Below are 13,929 nucleotides of genomic sequence, written 5' to 3'. Positions count from 1 at the left end.
AAAAAAACAAGGAGAGTTTAAGGGGCCTCTGAGACAACATCAAATGTACTAACATTTGCATCATAGGGGTACCAGCAGGAGAAGAGAGAGAATTCATGAATAATAAAATGGAAATAACTACATACCTATCAACAATGACTTTCAATGTAAATGGATTAAATGCTCCAATCAAAAGATGAGGAGCTGAATGGATAAGAAAACAAGACCCTTACATATGCTGCCTATAAGAGACTCGCTTCAGATCAAAAGACACACAGACTGATAGTAAAGGGATAAGAAAAAGATATTTCATGAAAATGGAAACAAACAAACAAAAATCTCGGGTAGCAATACTTGTACCAGACAAAATAAACTTTAAAACAAAGACTATAACAAGAAACAAAGAAGGACCCAGTAATCTCACGTCAGGGTATTTCTCTGAAGAAACCCAAAATGCTGCTATGAGTGGACATGTGTATCCATATGTTCACTACAGCATTGTTTACAATGGCCAAGATGTGGAGGCAGCCTGGGTGTCCATTCATGGAAGAATGGATAAAGAGGAGGCGGTACATATACACAGTGGAGTATTACTCAGCCATAAAAAAGAATGGATGGATCTAGAGGATATTGTGCTAAGTATAGTAAGTCAGACGGTGAAAGACAAATGTCATATGACTTCCCTTATAAGTGGACTCTAAAGAACAAGACAAACAAACAAAACAGGAATAAACTCATAGATACATTTTGATAATTGCCAGATGGGATGGGCGTTGGGGGTAAAAAAGGGGAAGGGATTAAGAAGTACCAATTGGTTGTTACACAGTAGTCATGGGATGTAGGGTGTAGCATAAGGAACATAGTCAATAGTATTCTAATAACTATGTATGGTGTCAGATGGGTATTAGATCTATTGGGATGATAGATGGGAGGGGTGTTGGTGGCAGGGTGAAAAAGGTGAAGGGGTTAAAAAGTACAAATTGGTAGTTACAAAATAGTCATGAGGATATAAAGTACAGCATAGGGACTATAGTCAATAATATAGTAATAACTACATATAATGCCAGGTGGGTACTAGACTAGTCAGGGGGAATCACTTCTTATATTGTATAAATACCTAACCACTATGCAGTATACCTGAAGTTAATATAAAATAATATTGAATGTCAACTCTAATTGAAAAATTAAAAGGGGGGGTGAGATAAAGAAGAATAAGAGGTCCAAAGTTCCAGGTATAAAACAAGTCACGGGGATGTAATGCACAGCATGGGGAACAGAGTCAGTGATACTGTGATAACGTGGGACGGTGTCAGATGGCGGCTGGACTTACGGCGAGCACTCCTTTCTTTGGCACAGGGAACATAATCAATAATACGGTAATAACTGTATAGCGCCAGGTGGGTACTGTTGAATAACTATGATGTATACCTAATGAAACTAATACAATATTGTATGTTAGCGATATTTTAATTTTAAAAAATCTTAAAAAAATAACCCTGGCACTGAGCGGAAGAGTGCTTCGCCCAGGAGCATGCCTGATGTGTCCTTCTCATGAAAGTCAAGAACAGGAGAAAGCAACCTGTGGTAACGGAAGGCAAGGCCGGGCTTCCGGGTGGTGTGTGCCGACTGACAGGAAAGGAGCACAGGGAACTTGCCTGGGGTGATGGGAATGGATTGCGCTCTCTGGATGTGGGGGAGGGGTTTACACACATGCGCACTTTCATCAGAGCAGGCTGTGCCTTTCCCTGTGCAGTCAGACGGGGCGCCGACCCCCGACGAGTGTGGGGGTTCTGCCGGGTCCTCCCTGGAGGCAGGGAGAGCACTTTGAATGTTTGCTTCCTGAAGGTGCTTACAGAAATATTCACACGTCATCGTCTTCACTCTCCTAGCTTCTGTAGTCATGACACACAGATTCCGGTGTTACTGTCAGCCGCCCACGTCGCTGGCAGGGACAGGCCGGGTGCTGCTGGCTGTGGAGGCTCCAGCACCCCAAAGGGAGCATGAACACACAATTCCATGAAACTCCAGAAAACAGAACGGAGTGAGCCCTCAGGCATCACGGGAGAATGGTTCATTTTCATTTTATACTCTGCACCCTTTTTGTTTTAAAACTGAATGCAAATCTGGATGACTAAGGCAATGATTATAAAGCTGTGTGCAATGGAACCGCACTAAAAATAGAGAATATTAAGAAGCAGTATTATTTCTCATAAACAACATGTTGATGCTCACATTTCAAGCGTTAACGTGACTTGCAAATGAAAACACGGCTGGCAGGAGCCCTGCGGTTTCAGGCCCTGGGAAGGCATTTCTGTCTATTCAGATGGGCAATTCCAGGGACATAACTTCAGCCATTCAGAAATGCCCTCCGGGTTGGTTTAAATGACAGCTATCATTTGTTGTGTGCACTTACCAAGTGGCAGGCACTGTGCTAAGCGTTTTGCATACATCACTTCACTTCTCCTCAGAAGAACCATGCGAGGTGTGTGTCCCCGCTCCTATTCCAAGGGGAACTGGAGTGCAGTGGGGATTAGGAGCTTTCCGGGCCATTGCACTCACTGACAAGTGACTGAGGGCAGAGGGTGGCCCTCGGTCCTTATCCTCCCAGTCCTCTAGTCTACGGCTCTTAGGCTGGGTCCCCAAAAGCAGACCCGGAGACGAGGAGTTGGGTGCCAGCAGTTCTCAGGAAACCCTGGGAGGCCGTGGGGAATGGAGGCAAGGAAGGGAAGAAAGCGTGCAGAGGGGAGTCAGTGAGAGAGTTACGCCGGGGCAGCTGCAGCTCGTGGCTCTGGGGTCCCTCTGAGCAACTGCGTCGATGACACTGGAGGACTGTGCCACCACTGGGCAAGGAAGCCTGCATCTGTCCATCAGTCCCCTCTCTCGCCAGGACTGTCGTGGGGCAGACACCCTCTGCACAGGGGAAGTGCTCAGGTAGGTGGGGGACTCAGCCTGGCACATTTAGAAGAAATGTTCTTTACCGTTCCTCCACTCCAAATGTCATGACGCTGAGATGTTAACATGACCCTTTGTGCTCTGCAGTGCTGTTGTCATCAAACCCCTTTGTGGCTCCTAGGATCTCAGGTTTGGGGGGAACTGCAGAGGCTCGAGGCTCAGCACCTGCTGGGCACCCCATGAGGATCTGAACACCTAGCCCTTCACCCCAAGTCCTGCGGGAGGTGGAGTTCAGTCCTCAAGACCGCCAGTTCCACTCACACTGGCTCCAGCTTTTAAGTTCTTCCCCTTAAAGGGCCGCAAACCATCTTCCATTGGTCTTAGTTGGGCCCCAAGTTATTCAGAATCCCCTTTATTCTTCCTCCAGTGACAATCTTGTCAATATCTGAGCACGGGTGCCCCACTCCCAGCCTTCCTTTCCGGAAGCTCTTTGTGTTGCATCCACCTATGCTCAAGGGCTTCCTGTCCCAGCTCCTCTGTTCTGGATGGTGTCAGGTCACCAGCGACCATCCTTTTTTTTCCAGAATTCTGTTCCTGAGTGACAGGTCTCCGGGCTCAGTCCTTGGTCCCTCCTGCTTCCCTCCCACCTCCCGCTCATCAAGCCCCAAGGCTACAAACATGCTCCTTGCTGACTTGCCAAGTGACATCCCCAGCTGAGGGGGAGCTCCAGCCCCTCTCCACACGTCTATTCAACACTGGTGTCCGACAGCCACACCGTGACCCATACATCCAAAACTGAGCTCCCCTTTCCTCCCTCCCTGCACTGGTGCCACCCTCAGCTCGCGTCCTCGTGCGGGTGCCATTCCATCCATTCCCAGCTCAGGCTGGGCCCCGGAGGCTTCTTCCACTCCTCTTTCTTTCCTGTCCCACATCTACTAGGGAAATAAGCTTGGCTCTTCCTGCAGAATATGCTAGAAGCTGACCACTCCTCACCACCTCCACTGCGCCCTCCTCCTCCTCCTACAGGAGCTACTGCGTGCCCTCCTCGTGGACCTTCAGGTCCCACGTGATCTGCCCCCCCAGCACCCCCCAACTCATCTCTCAATGTTTGAGCCCCAAATAGCCAGAGTGGAGAATGCTTGGGGGCCATCCAGGGGTCCAGTGGAGGCCCCTAAAGGATCACATCTTAGCAGTGGGACCTCACTATGCTGGAAGGAAGGGTCCTCTACAGCCATCCAAGCAAAGCTTAAAAACAGGTCTCAGAGGCATCCAACTGATTTGCAAGTAACTTAACTGCTTGCCAAGGACAGAACCCAGCGTCTTTGTGGGAGACACGAAATCCAGATGATCAACAATATAACAAAAAACGCAAACATGGATCTATACAAAGAAATGAAGGAAAAGCATAAGTGACTATTGAAAGCAAAAAGTGAAAACAACGTCCTATGGAGTGTTCTACATATTTTGAAGTACGATGTATGACATCTAGCACAAAGAATGTGGTGGGAGAAATGAAAGCACACAGTTCTGAAATTCTTACATTACCGAGAAGTGGTGTAATATGATTTAAAGGTAGACTATGATACTTGATGATGCACGTTATAAAACCCAGAGCAACCACAAGAAACAAAACAAAAAAGTATAGCTCATAAACCAAGTATGGGGAAAAAATAGAATTTAAGAAATGCTCAGGATTCAAATGACATGAGAAAAGTATCAAAACAGAATGAATGAGACAAATAGAAAATGAGTAGCAAAGAAGTGAATTTAAAACCAACCATATTTATAATCCTATTTAGTGTAAATGGCTTAAAAACTCCAATTAAAAAGGTGAAATTGCCAGACTTGATAAAAGCTGCCTGTAAGAAATCCACTTCCCATATGAAGACACAGATACACTGAAGGTAAAAGGATGCAGAGGGATAGAAGAGACGAGCACCACGCATCAGGAAGCTGGAGCGGCTGTACTGATATGAGATAACGTGGACTTTAAAACAAGGGTAGTACCTAGGACAAAGGGCAAACTTCACAAGGATAAAGGGGTTGATCCATCAAGAAGACACAACAAGTCTAAGTAAGTGTGTACCCAATAGTAGAGATTGAAAATGCATGAAGCCAAAACTGAGAGAACTGGGAAAAGAAGTAGATGTGTCCACAATATGGTTGGATATTTCAATACTCATCTTTCAGTCATTAATAGAGCAAGTAGAAAAACAGTAAAGGTACAGGAAACTTGAAGTACACTATCAACTAATTTGACCTAATTGACATTTACAGAATATTCCACCCAGGAACAGCAGAATACCCCATGTATTCTTTCCCCAAATCCACACCCCTCCCCACCCCGGGAGGTCACGAGAAAAACATCAGACAAAGCCAGATTAGGGAATGTTCTACAGACTTTTCTAGACTGTCAAGTTCATGACAAACAAGGAAAGTCTGAGAAATCGTAAGAGCGGAGAAGCTGGGGGAGACAGAACGAGTATATGCAATGTGGGAACGTGGATTGGATCCTGGAACAGAAAAGGTACGTCAGGAGAAAACTGATAAAATCCAAATACAATATAGGGTTTGGTTAATAACAATGTAAAAAATATATATGTATTATTAAGTCAAGGGCTTAGTAAGCCTTTTATGTTAAAAAGGTATTTTTATACAAGAAAAAGTTAGAACTCATTTTTATTCTAACATTTACTATCAAGAGAAATAAGGGTTTTCATAAAGAGCCATGCAAGCCTGAAAAAGATTTAAAGCAATCAGTGCTCACGTGTAAACATTATCACTAAACGTAAGAAACCGAGGCACACAGAAGCCAGAGCCTCACACCATCTAGCACGGTACGGTGGCTTCAAAATTCCATTCTGTAGCCACCAATCTTACAAAAATTAAAATTAAATTAACATTAAAATCCAAAAGGGAAAATAAACCTCAATTCTGCCTCACAACACACACACAAAATTAATTCAAAATGGATCACAGATCTAAATGCAAAGGCTAAATCTATAAAACTGCTAGAAGAAAACATAGGAGAAAACTTCACAACTATGGGATAAACTAAGTCTTCTTAGAGAGCACGCACAAAGCACGAACCCTAAAAGAACAAAATTGGCAAACTGGGCCTCATCCAAATTTAAAACTTCTGCTCATTAAGAGACACGAATAAGATAATGGAAGGCAAGCTGCAGACTGGGAGAAATTATTTATAATATGTATCTGACAAAGGATGTGCATCCCAAATACATCAGGGACACAGACAACTCAATAATAAGAAGGGAAGCAAGCCACTGCCACCAAAGCCACCAATTCAGAAAGGATGTGAACAGATACTGCATAAAAGAATCATTATGAATGGTCGGTAAGTACAGACTTCCCATCATTAATCACTAGGGAAACACACAGATTAAAACCGAATGCAATTCCGCTACACACCCATTAGCACGGATAACAACATAAAAAAGACTGACAGTAGCAACTACTGGTGACGACGGTGGAGCCACTGGACCGCTCAGACACTGTGCATGGAAGTGCAAAATGCTTGCCCGTGAATGCTCACAGCGGCCCCACACTGGAGACAGCAGGTGACTGGATACACAAGCTGTGGTCCAGCCCCACCACAGAACATGCCTCAGCAATAGAAACATGATACACTGACACCCACAACACACAGACAGGTCTCAGAAACAGAGTACACACACCCTGTCATTTCTTCTATCTGATACTCTTGACAAGACAAATCTCATCTCCGGTGCCTGAAAGCGGGTCGGCTGCTGACAGCAGGAGGGGAGGAAGTGGAGGTTAATGAAAAGGGGAACGAGAGAACTTTTCCAGGTAACATCCGTGCTGTGTGTCTTGGTCTGGCTGGTAATTACAAGGGTGTGTACATTTTCCAAAGCTCATCAAAATAGAAACTCCAATGGGAGCATTTTATTACGCGTAAGTCATACACAAGGAAAAGTGACAGAGAGCTGGAGGAAAGGGGATTTTAACCAAACAGCACCGCAGGCTGTCTGAGGCATCCTGCGGCTGGGCGTCACAAATGGCCCACCTTTGTGGCTCAGTCTGAAGAGGCAGGACAGGCACTGACCCCAGAAGACCAGAGTGGACAGTCGCCCGTGCCTGCTAAGGCCTTGGGGGTGGGGGGCTGAGCTGCCACAGGCTGAGCGTAAGGTTGTCTGCAGTGGCATGTGGCGTTAGATCCTGTAATCAATGGTATGAGGCTTTCGATGCTAACGCTTAACTAATTTACACTCAGTCTCTCCTGGAGCTTTCTTTTTTCTTCTTTTAATTTTTCAAATGACAGCAGGGACTTACCAGAGACTTGCTTGACGGCCACAGGTCTCACTTTGTAGGGAGTGCTGCAAGAGAGAAGACAGTCCACTGTGAGATGCTGGCAAAGATGCTCGCGGCATGTCTGCTCCGAGAGATAAGCGCCGGGTGAATTAGAATTTACAGGATTAGTTTCTGTGGCTGTTCTGAGCTCCCTCGCAGAAGAATTCCCAACACTTTAACTCTATCATTTACACAATGAACTTCCCTATAATGTTCCCATTGGTCAATAACACAGATGCGGTCATTGCCACCCCTGCTGCTCGGGTGTGGAATCCTGCTGGGAACGGCAGACTTCCGGGACGGCCGTGTCCATCCCAGACCTGAGCGGGGCAGGCGTGCTCTCTTGCCTTTGCTTGGTTTGAGCGCCTGGTGGCTGCATCTCCCAAGTGCGCGAGAGAGGGTGGTGGCAATGATTCAGTCGAAAATGCACTGGCATCTCAGCAATGCCACCCACAGGAATCATGAGACCCAGAGAAGATGGGGAAAGGTACTGGTGACACTTAGGATGGATGAAAGGTTAGTCCCTGAGGTCCAAGGATCTCCAGCGAAGGGCCAGGAAAAGACAATTCAGCCAATGGAAAATAGGCAAACAGTAGGAGCTAATGAAGGAAGGAAGGGAGGAAGAAAAGAAAGAAGGAAGGAAGGAGGGGAGGAAAGAAGGAAAGAAGGAAGGGAGGAAGGAATGAAGGAAGGCTAACCTTGAGAGATGCTATTTCTACTCCCAACAACAGGAGAGCTGCAAGAGCACAGGGAGACAGGCTTTCACAAGCTCGCGTGAGTGTGGGTCGCCATGACCTTGGGGAAAGCAAGTTGGAAATACCAACTAGGATTTAAAATACGTAATCCTGTGTGGGTCCTAGAACAAATGAAGTCTGACACATGACTGGAGGCCAAAATGACACCACTGAAGCCGTCCTACTTCGGGCACATCAGAAGGCAGGGTTCTCTGGAGAAGCAAAAATGCCGGGAAAAACAGGAGGCAGCAGGAAAAGCAGGTACCAAGCATGAGCTGGGCTGACTCCATAAAGAAGCCACAGGCTGAGCGTATAGGAGCAGCCGAGGAGGGGACACTGGGACGTCACTCATTCATGGGGCCCCCAGGAGTCAGCTGACTCGACGGCTCGTAGCAACAATAATCCTTTGCCTCGGCACGTGAAGTTGGGAACAAATGAAACCTAGCCAAAGGCGATATCTGCAGATGGCATCTGTCCATGGCATTCATTTGTCCGTGGCATTTGTTCGTCCCTTCTATAAATTTTGCACCAAGGGCTCACTGTAATCTACTCGCGATGTCACAGTGAACAGGACAAAAATGCTCCTGCCCTCATGGAACTGCCATTCCACATTCAAGTGCACATTGAAAAGACGTGTATCACCGCGGTTTGCATGGCTGGCACCAGAAATACCTGTCACACAGCAAGTTATAGAGTCACATGTAGAGGCTGGGCTGAGTCCGAGAGAGGGAGCACACAGAAAGTCTGAGGGTTCACACACGCCAAACTGTTCACGGTGGTGAAATGGGGTGATACATGCGGTAAAGGGTTAAGGGCCACATGCAAGATGTTTAAAACACTGACAAAGTATAACAGTAAAAATTGCGGGCACTTGGGTGATGGACAGACAACTCCATGGTGGTCCAGACTGCCTGCCTCCCCCACCCCACCCAGGGATTCCTCTCCCACAGAGAAGGGAGGCCACACCTTCACATCTCCCAGGAGAGTGTCCTGCTCCCGCTCAGGAAAAGGCCCTGCTTCGAAAGGTCTCTGGAGTCAGTAATTGAACACTTGGGCTCATTTCTGTCATAATGGTGTTTGGGTCCTGGCAGATCAGGTAACGTCTTGTTTAGAAACCTTGTGGGTGTGCAGTTGGCCATCAGAGCAGGTGGTGCTCCTCGATCCCTCCTCCTGACTCTAAATAGTCCTGTTGGCTCCACGACTGAATGACGTCCTGGCTCGGTCTAAACGGAGCAGCCCCTCGTCATTCTCTTCTCAACAGCAAAACTGCTATAAAACCACTGTCTCTTTAAAAGGGATCAACGTGCCTGGGATTTTGAAGGCGTTTGTCTTTTTCCAAACGGTAATGCCTGGGCTTGAAGTCCTCCTCAAACACGTAACGGGGAGACCGGCCAGGCCCTGGGGGCTTTTCCCCTGGGCCGAGGGCATGGCCGGTAAGCCACGCTCACAAGTGCCCAGACACTCCATCCACTAGAGCCGTACATGGGTGACAAGCGGGCTGAAATGGGCAACCAAAGGAGCGTCTGTGTAGTGCCCCGCGTGCTAGCTCACTCTGGCCCTCCTCTCATGTCCTGCGACACGCCCCATGTTTGCTCAGACTATGTGAGCGTCTCTCTCTCCTGCCCGATGAGCACCTGGAAGCAGTAGTGGCAGGAACGGATGGGTGGACTTGTCAAGAGGGAATGCCTTTGTCAGCTGGACACCGTGGGATCCAGAGTAGCCCCACCCAGAAAGGAGACGTCGGACCAGGTGCTCAAAGTCCCTCCGAGCGTTATCTGAACAAAGTTGTCTGTTCATATATTTGATCAGGGGCTTGGTCATCAATCACCTTTCTTACCAGTCCCGAGAGCAGACGCCACTCAGCCCAGGGTTATGCCACAGCCCCCAACGGGGGTCAGTGTGTTGCAGGTTATTTAAAATGCGGGTCTGAATGTTCACTGACCAGATAGAACAGCCGGGAGGCCTGGGGAGAGTGAGGGAACCCCCAGTGGCCTCCCGCCATCGGGAATTCAGCCGGTGCACAGAGGAGGGAAGCGCTCAGGTGTCTGTGCAAGGGGAGTGACACGTCTGTGCAAGGCGTGTGGGGACTCATGCGGTCAGTGGACCTGGAGACCCGTGTTCTAAGGTGGACTTGGGCCAGACATTCGGAGGGCGGAGTCTGGACAAAGCCCTGTGTCTAACGAGCGCTGGAGAACGCTGTGCCGGGCACGATGGATGACAGCTGTGTTGGAGGCTGATTCTTCTGGAACGTGGACAGGACTCGATGAGGGGTAACTGGAGGCCTAAGCCAGGAGTCTGTGCATCGGGAACCCAGACAGGAGACACGATGGTTTCAACTGGGGGTCGGCTGAGGCAAACAAAGGTGTTAAGGCAAGAGGTATCTTGAAGGGAGACTCAGAGGGGCAGCTGGTGCCGCCATGTCTGACCAGTGTCAGGGTGGCCACAGCCGAGGGCCCTCAGAATTTGGAGGCGAGATCACGAAACCCCACCCGGTGAGCGGGAAGAATCTGAGCCTGGTGGACGATGCCCGTCACTGACAGGTCAGCCCTTCCCACCGGGTGGGTCCTACACCTGAGCCTGGGGGATGAGGCGATGACAAGGTCACGCCGGGAGGCTCCAAGTGTCTGCAGAAGCGGAGGAAGCTAGAGGGACACAAGCTGACTGACTGCTCGTTAGGAAGAAACAAACTTCATCCAGCACTTTTTGAGGGGAAAACCCTGTGTCTGGGAGATGTGACTGGTCCCTGGTGGGCTGAGCTCTCACCTGGGGTCAAGAGGAGTTTCTTGGGTTTTGCACACATTACGGCAGGGGTTCTCGCCTGGACTGCATGGGGAGCTTTCCAAATCCCTCAAAACTGAGCACTGAATTAGTCCCAACAGGGGTCTGGGCCCCCATGCCTTTTTGAAGCTCCCTGGAGGTTTTAATCTGCAGCCAAGGCTGAAAGTCCCTGGGTTAGCTGGACTCATTTACATTGCGTGTTTACAGTGGACGGGACCTCCCATGGCAGCTGGAGATGGGGAACTGGAGAGAAAGGGAGCAGGCAGCGAGGACTCGCTGGGGCTCTCAGCCGTGACTCGCTAGCTCGCTCAGGGAGGAGAGATGAGCAGGCCGAGAAGGACACCGCTGAGAGCACCGCCTGTTCCAGGCTGAGACTGGAAAGTAGATGGAGACGGGGCAGAGTCCAATGGAGGAGGCAGGACCCCAGATGGGAAAGATCACACCTCAAATACAGGACAGAGCATGGGGCTGAGGGTGGAGAAATAGCCCAGCGGTCACCATCCTGGAACCTGCAGAAACGCCAGTTCTGGCCCCACCCCAGACCTCGAGGACCAGAGCGTGAGAGGCATTCCACTACAAGCCGCCAACCCCACCCAGTGGTGCCGACCACCTGCTGACTTAGGGGCTGGTGACTTTTGAGGGGACAACCCATAGCTCTGTAAAGAGAAACTGGTAGAACCCTCACAAAGCAGGGTTCCCCACCCTCTGACCACCGCCATTGGGCAGGTATGTCTCTGTGGGGGGGTCGTCCTATGCCGCCCCCTGCTTATTGCCCACTGGGTGCCTGTACCACCCCCTTTCCCTGCTTGTGACAGCCAAAATGTCTCCAGACATCGCCAGATGCCCCCTAGGGAACGAAACTGCCCCCCGTTGGGAAGTACTGGCATGGAATCAAGTACCAAACCAGACATAACGAGTGACAAAGTTTGAATAGACAAACTCTTCAGACAGACTGTTTCAACTGAATTCAGGAAAAAATCAGCTTCGTTCAACCAGAGACCAGCTTGCTCTGTCTGACAAGGCACTGGTTTGAGTGGAACCTCCCCTCTGATGAGATCATTCTAGTCTGTGGACAGCAGGATGACAGGTCACTCGCGACTTTCCTTCTGAAGTGAGCACTGGTGGAGTCTTTAGGGAGCCAATTAGCACAGCGCCTTCCAGGTAGCCGGGAGCCCATAATCAGAGTGGGAGTGTGGGGGCAGAAGCTCCTGACTGGGGGGAATGTGGGCCGAGGGATGGGTGCCGCGGGCGGGGAGGCCTGGCTGAGGCGGCCAGGTGCGCAGGGAAGGGCAGTGCCGACCACATGCCCCGAGGTCTGTACCTCCCCCAGGGCGTATCCAACCAGCTCCCTGCATCCACGCCTCCCCCGTCCTGGGGCAGGGATTCTGCACCGTGCCTGGTGTGGATGGCTGACAGGCTGGCTTCTGGGGGCAGGAGGAAGAACAGGAGCTCACCCGTGGGCTCTCAGGTGTGCACGCACCTGGGGTGGGGTGAACCTCCAGTGGAGGTCCCAGGGCACCCGTCACGGGGAGCCCACATATTTCCAAGCTGTCCTTAGGTAGCCATGGGTGCTCCAGTCTCTGGGGCACGTGAGGGTCTGCCTGGGGCCGGCTTTCTCCTGCGGACTCGGAATAGCTGACGTGGCTCGGTCAGTGGGACACTCTAATGACCAGATGAACACGTGTCCCTGGGAGGGGGTGTTCAGGGAGAAACAGGAGCCTCAGACAGGGGTCCCCACGGGCACCCCCACACCCAATCAGGCTCCTGCTCCCCGGCCTCACAGAGACACAGAGAAATTCTGCCTCGCCCAGCTGAAAATACGAAGTGGGGACTGCAGGGGACGTTGCAGGCTGCTGGGTGAGGAGGCAGGTCAGCAGGGCAGGGGCCCGACTCAGAGTCTCGTCCTTCTTTCTTCCTGCCACACAGCCAGGCTTTACCCATTGCACGCATATTCACAAACGGTTTACTGCCGACCCGTTTGTTTTCCGGGTCTCTCCAGGTCACACCCGTCCAGGCCCCAGCTTTTTCCCTTGCCCTGGGCAGAGATGAGTCCTGCGGGCAGCACTTATCAACACCAGCAGGTGGCAGTGGGTAAATGCCACTGTCCCCCAGGGGTTCTGGTCAGGGGATGTCCTGCAGCCCTTCCTGAAGTGGACAGCAGGATGGTTAATGCAGGGTCCAGGCGCCTGGCCCCACTACTCGTCACTCAGCCTCTGCACCTCAGTTTCTCCTCTGTGACTTGGTAACAATACCAGTGCGTCCTCACAGGATTCTTGCTGGGAATGGAGCGTGGAGCCCTGGGCACCCTTACAACTGTCACTACCTTGGAAAGCGACTCGTTCTGCCTGCAAAGGAACCAGCCGACTCAAGCCTCTTTCACGGTCCCTCCCACCGCTACCTCCCATCTTTGATTTAAATTCAGATTTTCCTACAGCAGTAAACCATGAAAACAACCGTAGGGACCCTCACGTGGGTGTGGGAAGCGTCAGACATGAGAACAGGAGCGGACAAAGCGGCCAGCTGCTTACCGTTCAGAATTCGTGGGCATGGTGGGGTCGATGGACACCATGGCGTCGTCCGAGGTCAGCAGGGAGATGGTTGTGTTCCTGGAAGACACGCCAGGTCAGGGCCTTCCCCCGTGACGGTCTCCCTCAGGGAGCAGCCCTGAACGGGCCTCGAACGCACGCACGAGGGCCCACAGCCAGGAGGACCCTCCCCCAGACACAAACACTCATTTGTCAACCTGGTGGAATGGCCGTCTAGTCCTAAATGCTTTGTAGACGGCTGAGTAATTTAAAACGGGAATTGGAGAAAGCCTAATTTATCGAGTGGGGAGTTTAAAAACTGGGGTAAAAGAGAAAGAAACATTTACACTGGCCTGTGATGAATTCAGTTTGCCTTCCTACTCCACCTCCTTTGGGAGCCCCGCTAAACGGGCAAGCACCTCTCCTATGAAAGAGTTTCAAGTGGGTAAGTTGAGTTTTGCTCCAACTCTCATCTTAGGGGTCCCCCATGAGCGGTACTGCCTCGACCACGGTACGTAAGCTGCCTGGTTTTCAGTTGTGTGTTTTAGAAACCTGTGCAATGGGGGTGACACCGAAATCCCAGTGTTGCTCTAAAGAATAACATCTATATTTTTTAGCGTCATGGTACTTAATAGAAGAGGCCCCATCTGTGGGCTCTTCTTGCTGCTACAAACAGCCATTTGCGGTAACGT

At 50.1% G+C, this 13,929-nt stretch overlaps 1 protein-coding gene across 3 annotated transcripts in view; it reads right to left on the bottom strand.

The window, feature by feature from the left end:
* The window catches only part of PDE9A (phosphodiesterase 9A), a 97,065-nt gene that overhangs the window by 49,230 nt on the left and 33,906 nt on the right, over positions 1–13,929 (bottom strand). For all 3 annotated transcript variants that reach the window (XM_033126980.1, XM_033126981.1, XM_033126984.1), the window contains exons 3-4: positions 13,241–13,318; positions 7,183–7,226 (exon numbers count right to left, since the gene is read on the bottom strand). In XM_033126980.1, coding sequence (XP_032982871.1) covers positions 7,183–7,226; positions 13,241–13,318 — 122 coding nt within the window. The remainder of the gene's footprint in view (positions 1–7,182; positions 7,227–13,240; positions 13,319–13,929) is intronic.

Source organism: Rhinolophus ferrumequinum, chromosome 2 (genome assembly GCF_004115265.2).
Source record: "Rhinolophus ferrumequinum isolate MPI-CBG mRhiFer1 chromosome 2, mRhiFer1_v1.p, whole genome shotgun sequence".
NCBI lineage: Eukaryota > Metazoa > Chordata > Mammalia > Chiroptera > Rhinolophidae > Rhinolophus > Rhinolophus ferrumequinum.
Note: the sequence above shows the minus strand (reverse complement) of the source record. Positions and strands in the feature narration are given on the sequence as shown.